Below are 22,172 nucleotides of genomic sequence, written 5' to 3'. Positions count from 1 at the left end.
ACTTTGGCCAAGAAGCTCCTATTTAACTCTGCCTGTCTCTGCACACCTTTGAGAAGAGACACCGGATGGGGAAACGGAGGTCCCAAGAGCAGAACCAAGCGACTTGAGGTCAGGCCCTCAAAAGGGGGAAATCCAGAATAGGACACGGATCTCCCGATGCCTGGTCCCTTAGGCATCCCTCTTGGTCTAGCTCGTCCATACCTTCCAGACCAGAACTGCAGCTCAGGGTTGGAATGGGCCATTCAAAGACTCCCTTACAAGAATCAGCCATACTCAGACTGGCTTCAGGGAAAGAGTGTAAGCACGCACTGGCTCAGTTAACAGAAAATCCAGGAAAACTCTCTACAATCCCATGGGATGTGGGTGTTCCAGCAACGACATCAGGACTCTCTCCATGTCCTGGCCCTGCCCTACTCTGTCGGCTTCACACTCAGATGGGTTTTCTCCCTGCGGTGGCCCCGGTAGCTTAGCAACCCCAGCAGAAGCAGAGCTTGCAGGGGCCCCAAGTTGGAGCGCATGCCTCAGAATTCACTCTGATTGGCCTGAATCGGGTCACGTGACCATCCTTGGCCCCATAACTCTGGTTGGCCAGGAGGAGACCCTGTGCCTATCCCTGGTGCCAGGTGAGGGCCGCTCTGCCCTGGGAGATGAGGAGCCCAGGATCGGAAGGTGGATGTTGCAACTTTGTTTATAAAAATAACGTGAGTGATTTCTTTGATGAAGATTCTTTTCCCTCAATTCTTTACGCTACTCGTAATGGAACGGTTATGCATTTTAGGTCCGATTTGCATTATCAACATTAACTGCATCACTTTGTAGTCTAGACGATCAACAAATAATCGATCAAGCCTTGGTTTTCAGTGTTTGCCAGTTTAGGCCATGTAAACACTGCCCAATGTCTCGTCACCCATGTGATGTCACGGAACCCAGAGCTGGGAAGAGAGACACGGTCATCCGCCGTTGCATATGATTTTCACCAACCAGATACAATAGATATAAAAGATTCCGAGAATATAGACCAAGGGTTAGTCTGTTACGGCCAGTGAGTCAAATTGAACCAAAGCTTGTCTTTGAGAGGCCTAAGAGTGATTCTGCATTTTTAAAAGGTTGTTTTTTAAAAAAAGGACAAAAAGAAGAAGAAAAAGAAAAAGAAGGGTACCCAACAGAAACCATGTGTGGCTCTCATCTTACTCGTTAATGAGAACAACAACAACAAAAGAACCTGCATTCATATTGGAACTATATTTACTCATCAATTGCAAATCATCCTATGGTGGCAGATACAAGTGTTCAGCAAAAGCCGATGAGAGCACTCTGAAAATCCACAGACAATATGGGCACTGCAGAGTGTTAAGGAGTACTGCATATTTCATTATTTTTTCTAAACTGTGTACTACACATTCTTTATATCATTAAAATGTATAATAAATGTATGTAGTCATGTGTACGAACGCCTCTTCCCCCCTGGAGAACTGGTCATGAAACATTTACCGGTATTTTCCTGAAGTTGTAGCATTTCGCGATGGGAAGGTTTAGCATGCTGAAGATGTCTGCTCTCGCTCTTTCTCTGCCATGTGAGGACACAGCAAGAAGCCAGCTGTCTGCAAGCCAGGACGCAGGCTCTCACCAGAACCCGATCACGTTGGCACCATGATCTCAAACTTCTGGCCTCCAGAACTGGGAGAAAATTAATTTCTGCTGTTTGAGGGCGGGAAAAATCTGTTTCCCCAAACTATCTGTAGGTTCAAAGCAATTCTGATCAGAACCCACAGGAATTTTTCCATAGAACTATAATAAGGTGATTCTAAAATGTATATGGAAGAGCGAAGAGCCAGGGATAGCCAGGATATTTCTGAAGAACAGCAGGGGCTTGGAAATAGAGGCATGGGGAGACGTCAGGTCTTATTATAAAGTTTTAGAAAAGAGGGTCGCCTGACTGGTTCCGTCAGAAGAGCGTGCAACTCTTTGATCTTGGGGTTGTCAGTTCAAGCCCCATGTTGGGTGTAGAGATTACTTAAAAATAAAATCTTTTGGGGGCCCCTGCGTGGCTCAGTCGGTCAAGCGTCTGCCTTCAGCTCAGGTCATGATTCCAGGGTCCTGGGATAGAGCCCCACATCGCTTCTCCCTCTCCCTCTGTCTGCCACTCCCCCTGCTTGTGCTCTGTCAAATAAATAAATAAAATCTTTAAAGAGAGAGAGAGAGCTCAGAAACAGATCCACGCATTTATGGAACTTTGGTACATAACGAAAGTGGCAAGTCAGGTCAGTGGGGAAAAGAAGGAACATGCAATAGACGGACCTGATTACTCACCAGGAAAAAGATGAAATTGGATCCTTGTCTCAGCACTATATACAGAAATCCTATTCCAGATGGATGAAGGACTTCAATTTAAAAACAAAACTTTAGAAGATATATTTTAGATATTTTTAGGTATTCAAATATCTTTTAGACTTCACAGTAGCAAAAGATTTCCTAAACGAGCCACAAAAGAACTGATTATATAATAAAATTTGATAAGTTAAACTAAAAGGAAGAACATTTGCCCATCAAAAGACTCAGACAAAAGATGAATTTTTCAAGAGTGTATAATGAACACCTGTAACATAATAAGGATACAAATAACCCATGGAAAAACGGGCACAAATGGGAAGTAATGAAATGATTAAAAAAGAAGAAGAAGAAGGAGAAAACCCACCATGATAGGGGTATGTCAAAAGGACCCAGGAGCCAACTAAAAGAACTGTCAGTGGCCAGGCTGGAAGAATTTGAGCAACAAAATAAATAAAGTGGTATTGAATTATAAACCAAAGTATAAAATAAATAAATAAATATATATATATATATATATATATATATATATATATATATATATAAATATATATATAAATATCCATGAACCCATGTGATATAAACCAGTCATTGAACAAACAAATAAGTAGAAAAGATACAAATCTCCTGTGTGGAATTCCAAATAATGTATGTAGATACTTGCCCTCAAAGAGCATAACTTCCCATTCCTAAGTGTGGAAGAACAAAGTGACTTCTTTCTAAGAGGGAAGCACAGACGGAGGCAAAGAAGAATAACCTTACCGTGGAGACACCTGACAAATACAATACCTTGGCCAGGTGGTCAGTGTCAACACCGACAGTGGTAAGTCTAAGGACGCTCGCTGATTAGACGCAATGTGGTATCTTCCCTGGAACAGAAAAAGGAACTTAGGTAAAAATTAAGGAAATCTGAATAAAGTATGGACTTCAGCTTTTTTTTTTTAAATGAGCACAAGATATAGACACGCATTTTTCAGAAAAAAAAAACATATATGGCAACAAACAGAGGCAGAGATGTCTCACATCAGCGGTGATCAAGAAAATGCAAATTCAAGTCACAGTGAGGAATCCTTTCGCCCCCATTTCATTGGCAGAAATTTAAAAATCCAAGTGAGGATGTGCACCCTTGGACAGACTCTATTACGACCCTGGGGGTCCTTGTGAGGACTTGGTACACAGAGCGAGACGGAGACCAATGTTGGGTTTTGAGCAGAAGACCCCTCTGGCTGCCGGGCTGAGAACAGATGGCAGGGGGTCAAGGCGGACGGCGGGAGATCAGGTAGGAGCCCAGGGCGAGAGCAGATGGCAGCTCGGACAGAGCGGCTGCAGTGAAGGTGGCAACAGGAGGTGGGAGTCTACTCGATGCCCTACCGTCTTCTGTCACCGTGTGAATGTATTTGTGTACTGGACTCTGCCCGCACACCCCTAGAGGGCAAAGCATGTCTAACTCATCATTACTGATCAGTCCTTGCCACTGGCCCAGCACAGCGGAAGTACCCAGGAGTGAGTAAACGAACAGCTGCAGTCGCACTGTTTCTTTGCCCCCTAACCCTCTAGGGCTCCCTATTATCCGGGACATGATCGAACAAGGCTCTTTTCCCAAGCCTTTTCTTACACTGTTCCCTCCTCCAGGAGAGGCGAGGGCCCACACTGAGTTGGGCACGCTGAAAGGGGAGTCAGGCGTGCTAAGCGCCCTGCGCGCATTCCCTCTTTGGGCACGTTCCCTCCTCCAAGGGAGTTTGCCTTGGGGATTGGTCTTGTTTTTCCATCTGTACCGGGGACCCAGCACCGTGTGACCCATAGGGACATGAGAAGCCTCATCTGACTGGTACAAACTTTGAATCCCTGCCAGGAAAGTAATTTTCCCAGGCCTGAAAGCGGCAGGCCCCGAGGACAGGAAATGCCTACTGCCCAAAGAAAACCTCACCCATGGGCGTGTGTTACAGGCCCAGGCAAGAAGGAACGTGGGCCAGGATGCGAGCTGATATCAGGCCCCTGGACTTGTTCTGCCCTCGGTCTCAGGACCTGGGGGTCTGGTGAGGCTCATCTTGGGAACTGTGGTCCTATGATGCCACAGAGGAAGCCTCCTTGCCCCACCAACATCTTCCCCAGACTCCCCCCACCTTTTTTTTTAAACTCCAAACCCAGACTCCTTAATAGAATTAAGCAAGCATTATTCACTGGAATGATAGAAGGTTGGGGCGAGGGGAGGGGTGGGTGGCACCAAGGGACCAGGCTTGGAAAGAGGGAGGAACGAAGGAAATGCCATAGGGTTGGGACACAGAATCCACAGGCCTGGTCTCAGGGCCCAAAGAATCTGGTCAGGGCACGTGCCTGTGAGGAATGTCCTCGGAACGTATTTTAGCCCATGTCTGAGTTCCAAAGGGGAACATCTGATTGGCTGGGCTCCTTGGAGACCAAGGGTCTGAACTTCTAGCTTTTTTAACTAGACTCCTGAATCTCCCCAACCCCCCATCTCCAGGACTGGACAGAGGAGGCTCACCAGACAGCCACACTTGACCAGTGCCCATTACAAACCTGAATGCACCCCCAGACAAAATGCCTTCCCGGTGGAGGGTATAGCTTAGCTTTGCTTGGGGGGGCGGGTAGGACATGGGAAGTGTCTTGGGGAGAGAGCGGAGTCCAGTGGTTTGCATATGGCAGCACCCCCACCCTCAGCAATGGCAATGTGTCAGGCATGCCAGAGTGGTGGTGATGGGGCCCAGATCCCATTCCCCGGTTTGCTAGGAAACCTCTGGAATCCCCTGGGGGCTAGTCCACCACATCCCCCAAGCCTCAGTGACCAACACCAGCTCTCCAGCCATGCCTCAGCCTCCTCCCTTGACAGCTCCCTCGACGGCCTAAGAATCGCTGAGCCTGTGCAGGCAACGGCAGAGGCCAGAAGGATCTCTGATGCCAGAGAAGTCCCCGCTGCTGGCTGTGAGGCAAAAACCAGCCAACTTTTACAGCACACCCCAACCTCCCCGCCCCTGCTAGATACAAGGGTCCGCAGAGGGAGGAAGGCCAGCATGGAGGGAGGAAGGGGCCAGCAAGGATCTGGGTGTGGTGGTAGGATGTGGTGGAAGAGTGGGGGGAGCCTCAGTCGACTTCAGGGCTTTGCCTCCAGGGCGGGAGGTGGTGTGGGCCTTTAGCCAGCCAGGAGTGGCCTCAGGGATCACTCTGGAAGGGTGGTTCAGTGGATATCGTGATGCCATAGGTGGGGCCAGGTGAGAGTCCCACGGGGACACAGGTTCAGGATTCAGTTTCTCCTCCACCCTCCTCCCCACCCGGCTCTGAGCAGACTTGTTTGCCCACACCTGCAGGCGGGCATTCTGAGGGACCTCCCATGCCTCCCCCCCCCCCCCCCCGTGCCTCCTTCCCACCACGGGGCTTCTACCATCATCCTTGACCGCCTCCCTCCTTCCCTCCGGCGCCTGGAGCTGAATTCATCCTCTGATTAGTGAGATGCTCCCGGGGTGCAAGGAAGAGACACGGCTTTTGTTGACGGCGGCACACCCCACTTGCAGGATGTGCTGAGTATTTCCCCAATCCCCTGTCCACCCTCCCCTCCGTGAGCCAGGCCGAGGGTGGGGACCCAACAGCATCTGGTGGGGGAGGGCAGGAGGTCACCGAATGTGTTCCCCAGGCTCCCCTGCAAGGTTGGATGTTACCTGAAGCTCACAGCTCTTGCTGGGGCCTCCTCTCCGCCAGCTGCAGCTGCTTTCTGCCCAGGACAGCCCCTTCCCCTGGCTCTTCAGGCGTAGGCCTGCTGATGTCTCCTCTGCTTCACAACTCTTGTTCAGTGTTCTATGAATTCTTCCAACTCCTTGCTTTAAAAAAAAAAAAAAAAAATCCCTTTATTAAACTGTCCAGAATGGCTCACTGGTTTCTGGCCTGGAACTTACTGGCATCTTACCCACATAGTCAGTCTGGGTGTCTGCATGATCCCGCCTCCCACTAGGGAATCCAAAGATGCTTCCTCCCCACCCCCAGCCAGCTGGGGTCTTCGGGTCTGCGGCTAGAGGTGAAGAGCTTAGTGGACAGTCAAGAATGCATTTGCAAGAGCTGTGGCCAGTGGCAGCGACGGGGGTGTCCGAGGGCATCAGAAGCAGTAATGACAGTTGTAACAACTGTGAGAGCCCTGCCAGGCCACTCCTGGGACAGGCCCTGCTGCTTGCCTCCCCGAAACACGAGGGTTCCTGCCCGCTTTCTGGGCCTAGTTCTCTATCCCCTCTGATCAGTTCCAAGGTGCCCTTTATCCTTTCAATGGGTTTTTTTGTTGTTTTTTTTTACCTGATTTTGGCTAGAGTCCATTTCTCTTGATGTCATTGAAGGGTTCACTTTGAGAATTCATTCACCCTGGGACTCTTCCCAGAGGTGTTCAGCGTCCCGGTCCCTAGAAGACTGAGACGAATGGCAGTTATAGAAAACAAATCCATAGGGGCGCTTGGGTGGCTCAGTCAGTTGAGCCTCCAACTCTTGACTTCGGCTCAGGTCACAATCTCAGGGTTGTGAGATCAAGCCCCACATCCGGCTCCACGCTCAGCTAGGAGTCTGCTTGAGATTCTCTTCCTCTCCCTCTGCCTGTCCCTCCTGCTCATGCCCTCTCTCTAAAATAAAATTAAAAATAAATAAATAAAACCTTAAAAAAAAAAACAAATTCTGTAGCTTAGTCAAATCATCTTCATGGTTACCATTTGGGTGGATTCTTTATTGTTCCCACGACCTAGCTCAAGTTACAGCATGAGCTCTGGTTACCTTTTGTCCCTGCCACCGTACCTTGAATTTCTGCTGCTCAGGGGAGAGGGTCTGATTGGTTCATTGAATACGAAGCTTTGGTCAGGGGTGTCATGCCAGCCTCCTGTTTCCCCTGGGAGAGTTAACCCTCTACTTGTCCAGCCTACCCACCAATTCTCTAATTAGTTCTGGCCCCAAAGTGCCCATATGAATGAATGAATGAATGAATGAATGAATGAATGAATGAAGGCATGAATGAGTGAATAGGGTTTTCTCTCAACCACCCGATAGACTGAATCACACCGACACCAGCGTCGCAGCTGCATCTTGAACTGATAAATAAACGCTCCCTGAGTTCACCAGGGACTTGAATAAGCTTTCCTCCAGCAAAAGGATTAGGTCTTATTTCCGTAGTACCTTCCTCTGTGCCCAGCACAGCGGTTTCCCTACAGTAGGGGTACAATAAGTGCTCTTGGAATCCAGGAGAGAGCACGTCCGATCACCTGATTGTCAGCACGCCTGGCCCAGAGGGAAGTAGCACTTCCTTTCGGAGCCCTTCTTTTGAGCAGCGACTGTGTCGGCCACCTGAGCCTCCCAACCCTGTGGGTAGCCTCCATTACTGCCCCCACTTGACAGATGAGAACTACGAGGCACCAACAGGCCACGTGACTTGCCCAAGTGGCAGAGCTACGGGTCTGGCCGGGCAGCCTGGCCCCAGGGCGGCCATGCTTAACTGCTTGACAAGCTCATCAAGATAAGAACTTCTGGAATTAAGTCAGGCGTTCTGATGCAGTCACATCAATGTTTTAAAAAGCCTATTGTAAGTGAATCTCTCCAACTGAGGCCAGAATGGTCACACCCGACCCACCCCTTGGGGAGCTGGGGCTCGGGGCTGAGGCGAGGATGCCACCTCACACGTGACTTCAACAATAAAGAGCTGCAAGCTGGATCTCGGTGTTTGTCAGGCCGGATGAAAACATGCTGTACCCTTCCACGGAGAGGACTGGCAGCTGAGGTCCCAACAGCAGAGTTGTGAAACCTCTGGACGCCCTTGGGACTGTGGCACCAGGACTTCCAGACCAAACAGCGCGACAGCATACCACACTCCTCGCCAGGAGCCACGAGGTCTGTGCCAGGCTCTCCCCAGGAAACGGTGGCGGGGACACCAGTCCAGCCACACTGGGGTGATGTTTCTGTAATATGAGCCCCCAAGGGGGGCTGGTCACCCTTTCAGCCTGATTTAGTCTCTACAAAAACATTCCCCACAGCCTGCCTGCCTCTCCCTCCACAGACTGACAACCGGGTACCTCCAGGTTCCCTAGGCCCCCAGTTCAGGCAGTCTTATGTTGGAGTTGGCTTCAAATTCCAACCAGGATGGAAAGATTTCCTGGCAGACGCTCATTTCATTTCACCAAGTGCCCCACGTGACCGCCTCGGTGGATTGTAACCCTTGGGTACTTAGTAAAACCCAGGTTCCCTGGGCCACCTTACCCTTAGAGGAAATCAGAATGGGGGCTGGGAAGGGGAACATGGGACGGTGCTGTGGCACTCTCATCTGATTCCGAGAGCAACCAGGTAGCAAGTCAGGCAGATGGTAAGACACACGGTCTCTGCTCTCTTCTCTCCAAAGTGACCTTCGAACATCCCCTCACACACTTGCCAGACATGCTGACCCGCCCCTGACCCCATCAGGGTCTTTCCAGTTGTCCCCTCTGAGAGGGATGCAGCTCTCCCTGCGAGGTCTCACTTGGGCTCACCCAACAGCATTCTGTCACAGCCACTGTGATTTTTCCATTCAGTAATGATCTCTCCCCAGCAATCTGGAAGCGCCATGTGACCTCAACACTGACAACCCAATGCCTACGTATACAACAGACACACCATAGGTGGCTACTGAGTGAATATACGCAGTGACACAGATACAAAGGGTAGGGATGGGCGGGGACTCTCTAGGTAGCGGGGGAAACCCTGTCACAGCTAAGTCAAGAAGAGTCAAAAAACCAAGAGCTCAAGGAGGTGGACCAGGCCAGACCACAGGAACCTCGCCCCACCTCCACTTCCCATGGCCACCCCACCTCTAACCTCCCCTGAACCAGTTTCCCCTCCAGCCCAACCAGAACAAGTCCCATCTTCCCAACACACCACCAGATCTTGGAGCCAGAAGAGTCTGATGAATTTATTGTCATTCAAAGATTTCAAAAAAACGGGAATGTAGCAACTGGGTCAGGGTAGCATGGAAAAGTAAAAAACTGCAGGTTTGTTCACGTGGCTCTATTTACACCGGGAACAGGCCTCCCCCGCGTCACGCACAGCAGCTGCACTTGTCTGATGCCTCCTTGCAGATGCAGCCCTGGGCACACTTGGCACAGCCCGCGGGGCAGCACGAGCAGCAGCCTGGGTGAGAAAGGCCGGACGGTCAGAGCACACAGGGCCAGGGACCCCCTTCCCAAGGGCAGGCCCAGTACAGACCCTGCCCCCAGACCCAGGGGACCCTGGCTTGAGGATGGCATGCTCTGTCCCTAGAAACTGGGTCCTACCGACTAGGAAAAGGCTGCCCTGCCCCCATCCGATTCCAAGACAGGGCAGAATGCCTGGAGACACAGTGACAGGGCCTCCAGTGACAATGGAGGCTGGTCCCTTGCCCCCCAGAGCCACATATCTTGATGGAAAGTCCTCAACATCACAGAGGGGGTGCCCCTGCCTAGCAGCTCCCAGGAGGGCCACGGGAGCTCTGGGCTGTCCCCACATGAAAGGGCTACAGCAGGTCAGAGAAAGCCCACACGGTCCCCAAGCTCATGTACACCAAGCGTTCGGGACACTGGAGGGCTCAGAAGGCAGAAGCGGGAGACCCAGACCCGGACCTCAGTCTTCCTGTTCTAGGATGAGGTTGGGACTCAAATCATCTACACGCCATTTCAGCTCCAATGCTGCGTCAGGGAGGGGCTCAGGGCAGGAGATGCAGAGACGCTGGGTCACTGGCCTGCTCCCGCCTGCTGAGCTCGGGGCTCCCCCCTCCCATCCAGCCCAGTCCCCACACCCCACAGAACACCCCAACACACTCACTCTTCTTGCAGGAGGTGCACTTGCACTCCTTGCATTTGCAGGAGCCGGCGCACGTGCAGGAGCCACCTGCAAGGGAGAGAAGGGGGCGTCAGAAGAGCCATGTGGGAGCCACAGCAGTCGGGCTGTAATATGAGCCCCCTCCCTCCGGCGGCCGGTCAGCGCCCAGCCCTGGCAGCTCCTCTCTCACCCAGGGCAGGTCATTAGGGAAGCCCCGTTTTCTCTCTTCTGCTGCTAGGAAAGCTTAGGTCCCTTCCAGATGACTCCGCAAGGAAGATCCCAAGCTCCAGACTCAGCCCATGCAGGCTGGGGCTGGGGGTCAGGGCCGTAGATTTTCAACGCTGAGACGGCATCTCCCCAGCTGCCATCAAGGCCTGGCAGCTCCAAGGCCTGGACACACCACGGGGTCCCAGACCAGCAGTCCCCGACCCACAGGGGACCTCGACGTGACCGCAGTAACCTCAACTCTAAACTCGAGACAAAGGGAAAACGGAAATGCTCTCTGGAGCTTGACGAGGACCCAGGCACAGCACGTGCGGAGTCTACTTCAGTTCAGGGGCAGCCCCTAACACCCGCCCTTCTAACCCCGAGAAAACGCGGTCAAGGCCGGGAAAACGTGCCCCCTAAGTCTCAGAGCCGGGGGTCTCTTACCGGTGGAGCAGGAGCAGTTGGGATCCATTTCGAGTTAAGTCGAGGTGAGGACAAGGTCCAAAGCAGGGAACAGAATACGACACAGCACGGGGCAGAAAGCGTGCTGGAGCGCGGACGCCGCGGGCTGACTCTATAGGCGGAGCGGGCGGCCCGGGCGCAAAGGCCCCGCCCCCGTCCTTGCACCCGCCCCGCGGAGAGCGCGCGGCCCGCCGTGGCCTTGGCCGCGCTGTGTGCACCGCGCCGGGCCGGGCGCACGAGTCCCCGAGGGCTGCTGGGCTCACTGCGCACCGCGCAGTGTCCCAGCCCCCCTGCCCGCCCTCTGTCGGTCTCCCCGAGGTCGGCAGCCTCCCCTGTTCCCGCGTGTGTTCCGGGAACCCAGTGCCTGGGTCCTGGCCGCCTTCCCCACCCCCGGCCCCGTGCACTTGTCCCCGGGGTCGCCGTTTCCCGCAGCCCGTGTGCAACCCCGGCCTCTGCCTCAGGACCCGGGCCTGGGGTTAGGGTGGGTGTGCAGAGCGACCTGAGAGAGTTGTGTGCAGAGGACGGGCGGTGGATGTGACCTTTGCCTGCCCTGGCCCGTCTTCTCCGTGTGCCCACATGGGCCTGGGCTTTCAGGCCCTTTAATGCTGTGTGGCGGACACAGACCGCTGCCTCTTTCGGTTCTGCACCGCCGAACGGATATATGGGCGCGATTGCGCCGGACTTCTTTGCGTTAAAACTAGTGCTCCCCACAGCCCCCGGGGTACCCCCCTCCCGGCTGTTCCCAGAGGGTGAGATGGGTATCTCTCAAAGGTGATAGGGAGACCCGGCCGTAAATAACAAAGTAAGAAAGCGGTTATTTCCATTCCACATTCCAAGAATTACGTAGCATTTAGTGACCTCCTCCTCTGCTCCTGGCCAGGCGTTGCTTGTACAGGTCCCAATCTTGGGCCCTCAGCCGCAGCTCTTGTAGACAACAGGGCGCTGAGCTCAGGCTTCGGGTTCCCTTCCCTTCCTTCTCCCCACCAAGGCAGAAGGGATGTGTGGGCACGTTTGTCCTGGTGCTCCTTTGCCTACACTTTCTAGGGGCTCTCCTCAGTCCTGCCCATTCACCCCACTCAGGGTGGAGGTTCCCAAGGTATGGGATGCTCCCCCCCCCCGCCCCACCCCGCAGAGAAGGGATCCTTTTAGATTATAGGCAGACCTGGCATCATGTAACAAAGCAAGACAAGCGGTTCTGTCCCTTTCAGTATTCCAGAGAACTACAGTGTGTAGTCTTATCACTTGTAGTGCGTATCACTTGGCTCTTTGGACCCCAACAGCAATCCTAAAGGGGACATTAGTTATGAGCCAGTTTCCCAAAGGCAGAAGTGGATGCAGAGCAGGAGTTTAAGGTAGCTAACCTAGGGTCACAGTGGTAGGGAGCGGTGCCCTGGATCTGCTTCCCGGCCACTCCCGGAGGGAAAGAAAGTAGATGATAACACTTCCCTTCAGCCCAGAGGTGTGTCTTCAGCACCTGCCTACTGTCTCAAGCTCAATCCTGGGAGTGACAAAGTGATACAAAAGGAATATATATATATATATATATATATATATATATATATATATATTTCTATGTCTGGAAGTAAAGTCTCGTTTTCAGGAGTGGTAAAGAGTTTGCTTTTCATATAAACATATTTCAGGAAATATGAATTGTTCAAAAGAAAATTTAAGTAAAATACTGGTGCACAGAACAGCAGAAATGTTAGGCATCCTTCTGTGTCTATTAGGAGGACACAGGCTGTCTTGGTCATGGCTTTATATCCCTAATGCAGATCCTTCTTTCGTGGGAAGAGAGGAAAACTCTCTCTGGGCAACTGGTCACATGCTCTTTGGGTGGATAAGGAGAATACAGGACACGCAGCTAAGCCCACCAGGCTGGGCTCATTTGTCTGGAAGTAGGAAATATCATCAAAGCTATGAATGCTATTAATAAAATAAGAGCTAATGTGAATTACTCACTGTGTACAGGCATCATTCTAATTTCTTTGCATTACTTCTAAGATTTAATTAATTTAATTTAATCTTGCATCATTTCATTCTAAGAGCCACACCCTATTATTTTTCCCTTTTTATAGTGCAGGAGACTGAGCCACGGAGAGGTTTATGTCATGCAGCTGTGACACGGGTGGGATTTGCACTCACAAGGGCTGACTGCGGCATCATGGCCTCACCCACCACCACCCTGCACCATGACTTCACGTGGACGATGAGGACACTGAACGCCTGGCACAGTGGCAGCGTGGGAAGGTCCTCTGCATAGCTCTGTGACCTCTCTAGGCTTTGGTTTCCCATCCTCAGGATAGGGCACAACTAGACTATCTCAAAGGACCCTTCCAGCTCTGAAAAATGACAGGCAGGATTTAGCATCCAGTGTCGTCATGACCAGCCAGTTGTGGCCCGCAGGTGAGATCAGCTGTAGTACACAGGTTCACAACTCTGCCTAGGAGCTGGGTGACCTTGGGCAGGTTGCTTAACCTCTCTGGAAATTGGCACAATCACTTCAGTCACTGCATGGTCACTCTCTCACTGATTCCTGTACAGATCGAATGACCTAAATCATGGGAAAGACTCTTGTGTCTTTCCAAATGCAGCGGAAGCCTCCTGTCCTGAGGGGCTGATTGCTGGTTATCCACACTGCCCCCTGTCCCGGTCAGCAAACTTCCAATCCCATCTCTAGCCTCCAACCCGGAGTAATGCTTCCAAACCAACGGGCCTTTCCCTGGAGCTTATTGGGAGCTGGAAGTAGTCTCCCCCCACAAACGTCAGTGTGAATATGGTAGGGACCATAACGGCCACTGTTTATTAGGTCCTAGTTAGAAGCCAGGCCACTATGTCATTTAATTTCCCACATTGCAAAATAATCTCCTTTTTTATACGTGAAGCAATGGAGGCTCACCAGGACCAACAACTTGCCTAAGTCGGATGGCCAGAAAGTGGGAAAGCAGGCTGTGAACCCACCAAAGCCCATGCCCTGGACACACAGGGGCTTCTAAAATCCCCTTTTCACACGAGGCACCTGCCGGCAGCGAGCATGGTCCTGGCTCTGGACCCCATGACTCCCTTTTCCCTTTGATTGAACATCAAGTAGCAATTCCCTCCACAAATAGCCAGGGGGACTAACCGTTGGCCTTGATTACAATTCACTCAGGGCCTCACTCCGAATAACCACCACCACGCCCTGCAAAGCGCAGACTTGGCCGTCCCCCTGCACAGGGAGACATGAACTGCTTAATCTGGAACCAGTTCTCCCGTCCCCTCCCTCTCGCTGGGAAATGGCTGGACACCAGCTCAAACTGATGGATCCCCTGTGGGGACGTTGAGGACAGTGCTGCTCAAGGTGGTCCACACACCTTGTGAATTTCCTAGTGCTCTGTGCACCCTCGGAATAAATGCATACTTTGCGATTTTTCAATTATTTGGTTCCTCATATACTTAACTGAAATTTGTTGAATCAAAACAGGGGTTTGCACATTGTGCCTGTTAAGAATTTTTATTTTGCCAACGTTTAAATCTGTTAGAAAATAAAAATTGGTCCCTCAAGCATTTTAGAAGCCAAGGGGGGAATTGGGAGTCCATCCCCCCAAGTACTTTTTAAGGATTTAAGTAATCTTTACACCTAATGTAGGGCTTGAACTTAGAACCCCGAGATCAAGAGTTGCACACTCCAATTGAGCCAACCAGGTGCCTCTCATCTGAGTATTTTTGAAGCCTAACGGGAGGACCTAAGTTTGGCAGGGAATTGAGAGTAATAGAAATTGGGAAGTTCTAGAACAACACTTCCAAGGAGAGTAAAGTGAAACTGTGTCCACCCCATACCCATGTGTCATCCAAATACTTTCATCTTCAGCCAAGAAAGCTGACGGAGTGGTCACCTGACCTGCGTAAGGCAGTTTGTTAAGGGCCAATCCTTGGGTCCAGAACCAGGTCTCTGTACGCCCCACCCCAGCCACGATGGGTTTGCAGTCCCTTTTTTCCAAAGAACACGAATACAGACATAGCCAGAATAACATCAACAATTTTTATTCTAACTCATGTATTTCATAAAAACAGGAATGTAGCGAACAGGTCAGGGTAGCATGAAAAAATGTTTTGGAACTGCAGGTTTGTACACGTGGCTCTATTTACACCGGGAACAGCTTCCCCCACGTCACGCACAGCAGCTGCACTTGTCCGATGCCTCCTTGCAGATGCAGCCCTGGGCACACTTGGCACAGCCCGCGGGGCAGCACGAGCAGCAGCCTGGGCGAGAAAAGCCAGAGGGTCAGAGCACACAGGGCCAGGGACCCCTGCCTAAGCGCAGGCCCAGTACAGGCTAGAAACTGGGTTCTACCCACTTGGAAAAGGCTGCCCCGCCTCCATCTGATTCCAAGACAGGGCAGAATGCCTGGAGACACAGTGACAGGGCCTCCAGTGACAATGGAGGCTGGTCCCTTGCCCCCCAGAGCCACATATCTTGATGGCAAGTCCTCAACATCACAGAGGGGGTGCCCCTGCCTAGCAGCTCCCAGGAGGGCCACGGGAGCTCTGGGCTGTCCCCACATGAAAGGGCTACAGCAGGTCAGAGAAAGCCCACACAGTCCCCAAGCTCATGTACACCAAGTGTTCGGGACACTGGAGGGTTCAGAAGGCAGAAGCGGAAGACCCAGACCCGGGCCTCAGTCTTCCTGTTCTAAGATGAGGTTGGGACTCAAATCATCTACACGCCATTTCAGCTCCAATGCTGCGTCAGGGAGGGGCTCAGGGCAGGAGATGCAGAGACGCTGGGTCACTGGCCTGCTCCCGCCTGCTGAGCTCGGGGCTCCCCCCTCCCATCCAGCCCAGTCCCCACACCCCACAGAACACCCTACCACACTCACTCTTCTTGCAGGAGGTGCACTTGCACTCCTTGCATTTGCAGGAGCCGGCGCACGTGCAGGAGCCACCTGCAAGGGAGAGAAGGGGGCGTCAGAAGAGCCATGTGGGAGCCACAGCAGTCGTGCAATAAGCGCTCCCTCCGGCGGCCGGTCAGCGCCCAGCCCTGGCAGCTCCTCTCTCACCCAGGGCAGGTCATTAGGGAAGCCCCGCTTTCTCTCTTCTGCTGCTAGGAAAGCTTAGGTCCCTTCCAGATGACTCCGCAAGGAAGATCCCAAGCTCCAGACTCAGCCCAAGCAGGCTGGGGCTGGGGGTCAGGGCCGTAGGTTTTTGAATCCTGAGAACCCAAGGTCCGCTCCTGCCATCAAGGTCTGGCAGCTCCGAGACCTGGACAGACCACGAGGTCCCAGACCAGCAGTCCCCGACCCACAGGGGGCCTCGACGTGACCGCAATACCCTCAACTCTAAAATCAAGGCAAGGGAAGAACGGAAATGCTCTCCGGGGCTTGGCGAGGACCAAGGTACAGCACGTGAGGATACCGGGAAGCTACTTCAGCGGCAGCCCCTAACATGCGTCCCTCTAACCCCGGGCCTAGGAAGGGTGTCCCCTAAAGCTCAGAACCGGGGATCTCTTACCGGTGGAGCAGGAGCAGTTGGGATCCATTCCGAATTAAATCAAGGCGAGGTCAGAGATCCAAAGCAGGGAACAGAATACGACACAGCACGGGGCAGAAAGCGTGCTGGAGCGCGGACGCCGCGGGCTGACTTTATAGGCGGAGCGGGCGGCCCGGGCGCAAAGGCCCCGCCCCCGTCCTTGCACCCGCCCCGCGGAGAGCGCGCGGCCAGCCGTGGCCTTGGCCGCGCTGTGTGCACCGCGCCGGGCCGGGCGCACGAGTCCCCGAGGGCTGCTGGGCTCACTGCGCACCGCGCCGTGTCCCAGCCCCCCTGCCCGCCCTCTGTCGGTCTCCCCGAGGTCGGCAGCCTCCCCTGTTCCCGCGTGTGTTCCGGGAACCCAGTGCCTGGGTCCTGGCCGCCTTCCCCACCCCCGGCCCCGTGCACTTGTCCCCGGGGTCGCCGTTTCCCGCAGCCCGTGTGCAACCCCGGCCTCTGCCTCAGGACCCGGGCCTGGGGTTAGGGTGGGTGTGCAGAGCGACCTGAGAGAGTTGTGTGCAGAGGACGGGCGGTGGATGTGACCTTTGCCTGCCCTGGCCCGTCTTCTCCGTGTGCCCACATGGGCCTGGGCTTTCAGGCCCTTTAATGCTGTGTGGCGGACACAGACCGCTGCCTCTTTCGGTTCTGCACCGCCGAACGGATATATGGGCGCGATTGCGCCGGACTTCTTTGCGTTAAAACTAGTGCTCCCCACAGCCCCCGGGGTACCCCCCTCCCGGCTGTTCCCAGAGGGTGAGATGGTTATCTCTCAAAGGTGATAGGGAGACCTGGCCCTAAATAACAAAGTAAGAAAGCGGTTATTTCCATTTCTACATTCCGAGAATTAAGCAGCATTTAGTACGTGCCAGGCCACGTTATACTCACTGTTGATTTGTGTACCCTCACAAAGATCCCAAAAGGGAATTACTATTACTCTGAGCACTTTTTCTTAATGGATAACTACAACACAGAAGTCTTAAGTTACTTGGCCAGGGTCCCACAGTTAGGAAGTTGTACTCTGATGGATCCAGACAGGGTTCTAAGGGAAAGAGAAGGTCCATGATAAGCCTGTCTTTGGCCTGGAGTGTCTACACTTCCCTACTGCTTGAAACCTTTTCAGTAAGAGTAGGCTGCCACATCAACCACGGGTAGCAAAAAAAGTGATCCGTAAGAGAAATATATATATTTATATATTATATCCTTATATACTAGATATGCGTTTCTGGCTATTTTCTATGTCTAGAATAAGTGATTCTCGTTTTCAGTAAGGATAAACAGTTTACTTTTCATATAAATTCAAGAAAATATGAATCGCTTCAAAGTACAATGTTAAATAAAATATGGTATAGGTGATAAAAGAATTGGCAGGTGTCTTTTGGTGTCTGAAATAAGGCACAGAACATCTTCCTCATGGCTTTCTACCTGTAATGCGGATCACAATTGTGTGGGGGAGATTGAATGATGCTCTCTGGCCCATAAGTCATATTCTTATGTGGTTGATAAAGGGCACACAGGAAACATAACCGGGCATCCCAGCCTGGGCTATTTGTCTGCAGGTAAATAAATACCCCGTATGCTATGCATAATAATAATGAAGAAGTGGCTAATATTTATAGACACTCATCGTGTGCCAAACACTGTTCTAAGTTCTTTACATGTATTAACTCACTCAATCTTTTGAGCCAGATGCCTTTTTTTGCCCTTTTTAGAGGTGAGGAAGCTAAGCCAGAGAGGTGTATGTCACGTGGCTGTAAGGGACACGGGTGCAATTTGCATTCACACGGGCTGAGGCAGCATCGTGGCATCACGACCATCCTGCACCACGACTTCACGTGAAAGGTGAGGACACTGAACGCCTGGTGCAGAGGCAGCGTGGGAAGAGCACTGAGCTGGCAGTCAGATCCCCTGCGTAGCTCTGTGACGTCTCTGGGCTTCCGTTTCCCATCTCTTAAGCTGGGCCACAACTGGTCCAACTCCAAAGGCTCTTTCACCTTTGAATGGTGAGAAGCAATATTTAGCACCCAGTGCTAAATCATCATCAGCCAGCTGTGGACAGGGCATGAGGCCAGCTGTCTAGGTTCAGACCCCTGACTAGGAGCTGTGTGACCTTAGGCAGGTTGCTTAACCTCTCTGAAGACAGCACAATCACTCTAGCCCCTGCATGTTCACTCTCTCACTGATTGCTGAGGACCAAATGACAGGAAGGATGGTGAAGACTTTTGTGTCTGTCCAAATGCTGTGGCAGCATCTTGTCCCTGGGGACATCCGGCAGGAGGTACCCACTCTCCCCCTAGCACAGGTTAGCAAATTTCCAATTCTATCCTTAATCTCCAACCCAGAGTAACGCTTCCAAACTAATGACCCTTTCCCCAAGAGCTTATTGGGATCCAACAGGATTCCGTCTCCATGAATGTCAGTGTGGCATAATGACCACTGTTTATTAAGCCCTGGCCAGGAGCCAGGACACTGTCATTTAATCCCCACATAGAGATAGAATCTCCTTTCTACAAAGGAAGAAATGGAGGCTCAGTGAGGTCAAGCAGCTTGCCCCGGCCACCTGCGGCAAAGTAGGCTGTGCCCTAGACTTCCTGACACCAAAGCCCATGCCCTGGACCAACACCAGCAGCCTTCTGAAATCCCCTTTTCACACCAGGCACCTGCAGGCGAGCATGGTCCTGACTCCGGACCACATGACTCCCTTTTCCCTTTGATTGAACATCAAATAACAATTCCCTCCACAAATAGCCAGGGGGACTAACCGTTGGCCTTAATTACAAGTCACACTGGGCCTCACTCCTGCCTAGTAAACACCACCACACCCTGCAAAGCACAGACTTGGCCATCCCCCTGCACGGGGAGACCTGAACTGCTTCATCTGGAACCAGTTCTCACGTCCCCTCCCTCTCGCTGGGAAACAGGCTGGATGTTTCCTTCCAGTTCCCTCGTCACTTCGTTGGTTTCAAGTTGCCAAGGACAACTGGATTCTGGAGGGACAGATTCCAGCCTGACCTAGGGAGGAACTTCCAAAGATTCAAAGCCAAGTCACAACAGGGAGCTCTCGGGGGTACAGGGTGTCCCGTCGGTGGCACAATGGTGGGGAGCAGGCCAAGTTCCCCGTGCAGAGGGGGATCTGGACGGCGCTCCTCTAGGTGTGTGGTCCCGGCCCGGGGCATTTGTGAATTCTCTCTAGTGCTCAGTGGAACCTTCAGTGAAAGTATGTGTGTGCAGCTTTTTAAAATCTTTTACTTGCTCTTCATATATTCATTAAAATTATGCGTGCTCAGCCTAAGAACACGGGCTTATATTGTTCTTTCTGGCATTTGCATAAAGTTATATACATGTATACGATTTTACCCAAGGTTTAGTTTGAGATGGATATAAAGTAGAAACTGGACCTTTACCACAGATAGTTTTTTTAGAAGCCCCAGGTAGGATTTGAACGGGGGGGGGTTCCCCCCCCCACCTCCTGCAGTTACTTTCAAGCCTAGAATCCATGAGGAACTGAGGTTGGGCAGAGAAACCATGGAGCATAAAGTCTGGATCGACAGGGCACCTGCCTGGCTCAGTCTGGAGAGCATCCGACTCTTGATCTCTGGGTCGTGAGTTCAAGCCCCACATTCGGAATAGAGATTACATAACAGTAAAATTGGCATGAGAACAGAGGGCCCTCATGCCTTTATATCCTCTGGCATAATGCCTTCCATTTTACAGAAGGCATAGCTCTGCGAAGTCACCTAGCTTGCCTTAAAGGCACTCAATTTCTAGGGAATTAACATTTGTGTTCAGGAAACAGGTTTCTGCCATTCCCGTCGAATTCCCCACCCCAGCCCTCATGGACAGGCAAAGGAAAACAGAGCGAGAATAAAGTCGACAACTTTTATTATAATTCATGTATTTTATAGGGAAAAAATCAACAACAAGGAATGTAGCAAACGGCTCAGAGTTGTACCCAAAACAAAAGCACCAAAAAAAAACGCTGTAGGTTTGTACACGTGGCTCTATTTACATCGGAAACAGGCTCTCCCGGTCATCAGGCACAGCAGCTGCACTTGTCCGAAGCGCCTTTGCAGACGCAGCCCTGGGCACACTTGGCACAGCCGGCGGGGCAGCAGGAGCAGCAGCCTGGGCAAGGGAAGGAGGCGGCAGAGATGAGCGCTGGGCACACAGAATTAAGGGTTCCGGTGGTCGGGGACAGGCAGCACCTTCCCCCCGCAAGGGGGCGGGCATCAGCTGTCCAGTTTAAATTCCCCTCGGGGTATAGAGGATAGGGGTGGGTAGGTAGGGGCGGGTAGGGGGTGTAAGAGTAAAGATTCCACTCACTCTTCTTGCAGGAGGCGCATCTGCACTCTTTGCATTTGCAGGAGCCGGCGCACGTGCAGGAGCCACCTGAAGGAGAAAGGCAAGCAGTGAGAACCGTCCCTGGACTCGAAGCCGGAACGCATGCGGGCAGCCCAGGTTCCAGTCTCAATTCCACAACCAACCCCTGGGAACCGAGACCAGCTATGAAGTCCGACCCTTTATCGATAGAAAGGGGGACTCGATTAACCTAGAGAGAAGTGCACCAGAAGGCTTTGGGAAAGGGCAGTTAGCACCCCAAAACTAAGTGGCCAGGAAGAGACCCCGACGCGGATCTCCTTACCGGTGGCGCAGGAGCAGTTGGGATCCATAGCGAGGAGAAGCGGTGGCTGGAGTCCGGAGACAGCTGCACGAGAACCTGGAGTTGCTTCGGGAGGGCGTAGTGGAGCGCCGCGCCGCGGGCCCCCTTTATAGCGGGAAGGAGCCGGGGCGAGTGCAAAAGCCCGCCCCGCCGGCCGCTGCCTGCACACGCCCCGTGCTGAATCACCCGCGGCCGCGCGGGGCGCGGGGCTGTGCACACGGCCGCCCGCCCGGGTTCCCAGAAGCCGCCTCCGTGAGCCCCGCGCCACCTCTCACGAGAAAGGGCCGGGTGCAGAGCGGGAACACCGCGTGCCTGGTGGCTGGGCCGTGTGCCCGGCACCCTGCCCCCGGCCTCTGGTGTTGCGCACCTCCTGCCCTCCTGGTCTGTGCTTGAACTCGTAGTCTGGGGACGGGGGGGGGGGGGGGGGGGGGGGGGAGAGGGGGGGGCTGTAAACTGGGAGCGGGTAGGGAACGGGTCTTGGGGACGCTGCTTGGACAGAAAAATCGATTGGAAGTGCAGACAGATTACAAAAACCTCTTTCTGCCGGTCAAGGTTTAATAATTCTAATGGCATAATAAGCCCGTGGGGTGGTTATGGATAACCTTTCTACCCAATGTATATGGAGGGCTTCATAATGTGATGGGGGGCATAGCAAGCGGGGCTCTCATTTAATCCTGCAACAACTGTTAAAAAGAAAACCACAGGCTCAAAATGGTGTCACTTAGGCCAAGTTACCAAAGTGGCCTTAATACCTAACCTAATGACTGCAGTTTCGACCTCCCCCAGAAATGAAGTCTTAGGGGTCAATCAGGAATTTTCTGATCAGTACCCATGAGGCAATCTGTCACCGGGGGTCCTCTCTATTTCTCAAAGGAAGATGAAGCAATCCATCTAATAAGACCCCTGCCCTTCCACCTCAGGGAAGGTGACCTTGCCTAAAACATTCTTTTCTTTTCCCTTGGTCATAACTACTTGCCCCGCTCTCTTTCCTATACAAACCCTCCGCTTTGTACAACTCCTCAGCGCTCCCTTCGACGGGCAAGATGGGCTGCTGCCTGATTCATACATCATCCAGTAAAGCCAATCAGATCTTCAAATGTACTCAGTTGAATTTTGTTTGTATTTTATTTTTATTTTTAAAAAGATTTTATTTATTTGAGAGCAGGAGAGAGAGAGAGAGCACAAGCAGGGGGCACGGCAGAGGGACAGGCAGAAGCAG

The 22,172-nt window shown here is 52.5% G+C and overlaps 3 protein-coding genes and 1 long non-coding RNA gene across 4 annotated transcripts; all 4 read right to left on the bottom strand.

The window, feature by feature from the left end:
- Window positions 1-3,100: 3,100 nt before the first annotated feature.
- LOC148108223 (uncharacterized) lies at window positions 3,101-6,981 on the bottom strand. Its single transcript, XR_015728032.1, has 3 exons — window positions 6,622-6,981; window positions 6,000-6,158; window positions 3,101-3,197 (listed from the first exon to the last, which is right to left on the bottom strand). It is a non-coding gene; the product is annotated as an uncharacterized LOC148108223 (long non-coding RNA).
- Window positions 6,982-9,216: 2,235 nt separating this feature from the next.
- LOC123798429 (metallothionein-1) lies at window positions 9,217-10,933 on the bottom strand. Its single transcript, XM_045806830.2, has 3 exons — window positions 10,777-10,933; window positions 10,129-10,194; window positions 9,217-9,459 (listed from the first exon to the last, which is right to left on the bottom strand). The coding sequence occupies exons 1-3, from the start codon at window positions 10,802-10,804 to the stop codon at window positions 9,368-9,370; spliced, it is 186 nt and encodes a 61-aa protein (XP_045662786.1). The 5' UTR covers window positions 10,805-10,933; the 3' UTR covers window positions 9,217-9,367.
- A 3,865-nt stretch (window positions 10,934-14,798) lies between these two features.
- LOC123798428 (metallothionein-1) lies at window positions 14,799-16,434 on the bottom strand. Its single transcript, XM_045806828.1, has 3 exons — window positions 16,282-16,434; window positions 15,651-15,716; window positions 14,799-15,033 (listed from the first exon to the last, which is right to left on the bottom strand). Exons 1-3 carry the CDS (start codon window positions 16,307-16,309, stop codon window positions 14,942-14,944), a joined length of 186 nt encoding a protein of 61 aa, XP_045662784.1. The 5' UTR covers window positions 16,310-16,434; the 3' UTR covers window positions 14,799-14,941.
- Window positions 16,435-20,158: 3,724 nt separating this feature from the next.
- LOC123798427 (metallothionein-2) lies at window positions 20,159-21,092 on the bottom strand. The gene is made up of 3 exons (XM_045806827.2): window positions 20,936-21,092; window positions 20,617-20,682; window positions 20,159-20,418 (listed from the first exon to the last, which is right to left on the bottom strand). The coding sequence occupies exons 1-3, from the start codon at window positions 20,961-20,963 to the stop codon at window positions 20,327-20,329; spliced, it is 186 nt and encodes a 61-aa protein (XP_045662783.1). The 5' UTR covers window positions 20,964-21,092; the 3' UTR covers window positions 20,159-20,326.
- Window positions 21,093-22,172: the final 1,080 nt, after the last annotated feature.

The sequence above is a fragment of the Ursus americanus genome, chromosome 21 (assembly GCF_024610735.1).
Source record: "Ursus americanus isolate L20-20 chromosome 21, mUrsAme1.1.p, whole genome shotgun sequence".
In the NCBI taxonomy this organism is placed as follows: domain Eukaryota; kingdom Metazoa; phylum Chordata; class Mammalia; order Carnivora; family Ursidae; genus Ursus; species Ursus americanus.
The sequence above is the reverse complement of the archived record's forward strand: the minus strand, read 5'-3'. Positions and strand labels throughout refer to the sequence as shown.

Coding starts and splice junctions, on each gene's coding strand:
- LOC123798428 (XM_045806828.1), bottom strand. CDS start 16,309: ATGGATCCCAACTGCTCCTGCTCCACCG. Junction 15,717..16,281: donor CAACTGCTCCTGCTCCACCG/GTAAGAGATCCC, acceptor TCTCCCTTGCAG/GTGGCTCCTGCACGTGCGCC. Junction 15,034..15,650: donor GTGCACCTCCTGCAAGAAGA/GTGAGTGTGGTA, acceptor TTTCTCGCCCAG/GCTGCTGCTCGTGCTGCCCC.
- LOC123798429 (XM_045806830.2), bottom strand. CDS start 10,804: ATGGATCCCAACTGCTCCTGCTCCACCG. Junction 10,195..10,776: donor CAACTGCTCCTGCTCCACCG/GTAAGAGACCCC, acceptor TCTCCCTTGCAG/GTGGCTCCTGCACGTGCGCC. Junction 9,460..10,128: donor GTGCACCTCCTGCAAGAAGA/GTGAGTGTGTTG, acceptor TTTCTCACCCAG/GCTGCTGCTCGTGCTGCCCC.
- LOC123798427 (XM_045806827.2), bottom strand. CDS start 20,963: ATGGATCCCAACTGCTCCTGCGCCACCG. Junction 20,683..20,935: donor CAACTGCTCCTGCGCCACCG/GTAAGGAGATCC, acceptor TTTCTCCTTCAG/GTGGCTCCTGCACGTGCGCC. Junction 20,419..20,616: donor ATGCGCCTCCTGCAAGAAGA/GTGAGTGGAATC, acceptor TCCCTTGCCCAG/GCTGCTGCTCCTGCTGCCCC.